Source organism: Condylura cristata, unplaced genomic scaffold (assembly GCF_000260355.1).
Source record: "Condylura cristata isolate star-nosed mole 26May11 unplaced genomic scaffold, ConCri1.0 scaffold00001, whole genome shotgun sequence".
In the NCBI taxonomy this organism is placed as follows: domain Eukaryota; kingdom Metazoa; phylum Chordata; class Mammalia; order Eulipotyphla; family Talpidae; genus Condylura; species Condylura cristata.
Genome location: NW_004567102.1, coordinates 87,005,856 through 87,007,092, shown reverse-complemented (window position 1 = coordinate 87,007,092; position 1,237 = coordinate 87,005,856). Strand labels below are relative to the sequence as shown.

Here is a 1,237-nt window from a genome sequence, read left to right as displayed (position 1 = left end):
GGCTCACCCGGAGACCCCAGTCAGCGCACCCACATGTGCTCCTGGCTCCCACCGCGCATTCGGGGTAACTCCACCGACAGCAAGAAACACCCCTCACGGCTGCCGCTCAAAACCCCGCAAAGGCCGTGTCCCACTCACTATGGGGTTCCCATCCACGGGGACTTTGCACACGGCCGATCCGGCGGGACAGGCCACCCCGTGCATGGGGTTGAGCGGCTGGCAGATGTTGATGTAGAAGTCAGGGTTGACGTCCGACTCGTCGTCGTCCTCGCTCTCGTCGTAGGCCTCGTAGCCCCCGGTGCGGTGGATGAGCGGGGACAGGTCGATGAGGGCGCTCCCGTTCCTCACGGAACACTCCGTCTGTGAAAGGGCAAAGACCTCAGGGGCGTCTGGACCAGGGCCCGCGGCTGCTTGCAGCCGTGTGAGGACGCAAAGCTGACGAAAGGCACCGCCGAGGCGGCCACAGTCCCCAGCTGCTTCCTGACAAAACCCGGGGCCGGTGACAGAGCCGGGCCCGTGGCTGGAGTGGCGGGCCAGGGCCCAGCGGGACTCACCACCTGCTCGCAGGCCAGCGGCGTGTGCCAGGAGAAGAAGAGCGTGCACGTCTGCTTGTCCAGCGAGATGAGCATGGGTCTGTTGGTAGGGCCGGGCTCGGGCCGGCACACGAAGCTGATGACGCTCTTGTAAGTCAGGCCGGTTTTGGAAGGGCAGGGGGACCCGTCCTTGTACACCAGCTGCAGGACCTGGTCCACGTAGGTCAGCCTCTGGTTGGCCTTGCCCACGCTGATCCTGGTCTGCCCGAAGCAGGCGCCTGTGCCGAGGGAGGAAAAGCCACGCGGTCACCCCGCCTGACCACCGTCCCATGAGGACGTGCCGCGAACGCGGGCACCGGGGCGCGCAGCGAGGGCTTTACTGGGGCACCCCGAGCTGTGCTGGCCAGCTCCGCCCAGCTCACGTGCGGCACGGTGCCCCGCGCCAGCGGACGCCCTCGTCTCCTGACTGGCAGGGCGGGGTGGCGGGCGGCACTCACCCACGCCGGGGGGGCAGTTCTCGTTCTCCCCGCAGATGCTGATAAAGACGAGCCCCTTCTCGCTGTAGGCAGCTGTGTGCCCGACTCTGCCCCCAAGGGAGGTCAGGTCGAACAGGTGTCCTGCAGAGGGAGGGGTCCAGGGCACGGTCAGCGCTCACGCCCACAAGGCACGGGCCCCAGGTCTCCGAGCGCACCCCAGCCCTTCCA

The 1,237-nt window shown here is 67.7% G+C and overlaps 1 protein-coding gene across 1 annotated transcript in view; it reads right to left on the bottom strand.

Moving 5' to 3' along the window:
• The window catches only part of IGF2R (insulin-like growth factor 2 receptor), a 112,992-nt gene that overhangs the window by 15,373 nt on the left and 96,382 nt on the right, over positions 1 to 1,237 (bottom strand). The window contains exons 33-35 of the mRNA XM_012735188.1: positions 1,031 to 1,183; positions 555 to 811; positions 139 to 360 (exon numbers count right to left, since the gene is read on the bottom strand). Coding sequence (XP_012590642.1) covers positions 139 to 360; positions 555 to 811; positions 1,031 to 1,183 — 632 coding nt within the window. The remainder of the gene's footprint in view (positions 1 to 138; positions 361 to 554; positions 812 to 1,030; positions 1,184 to 1,237) is intronic.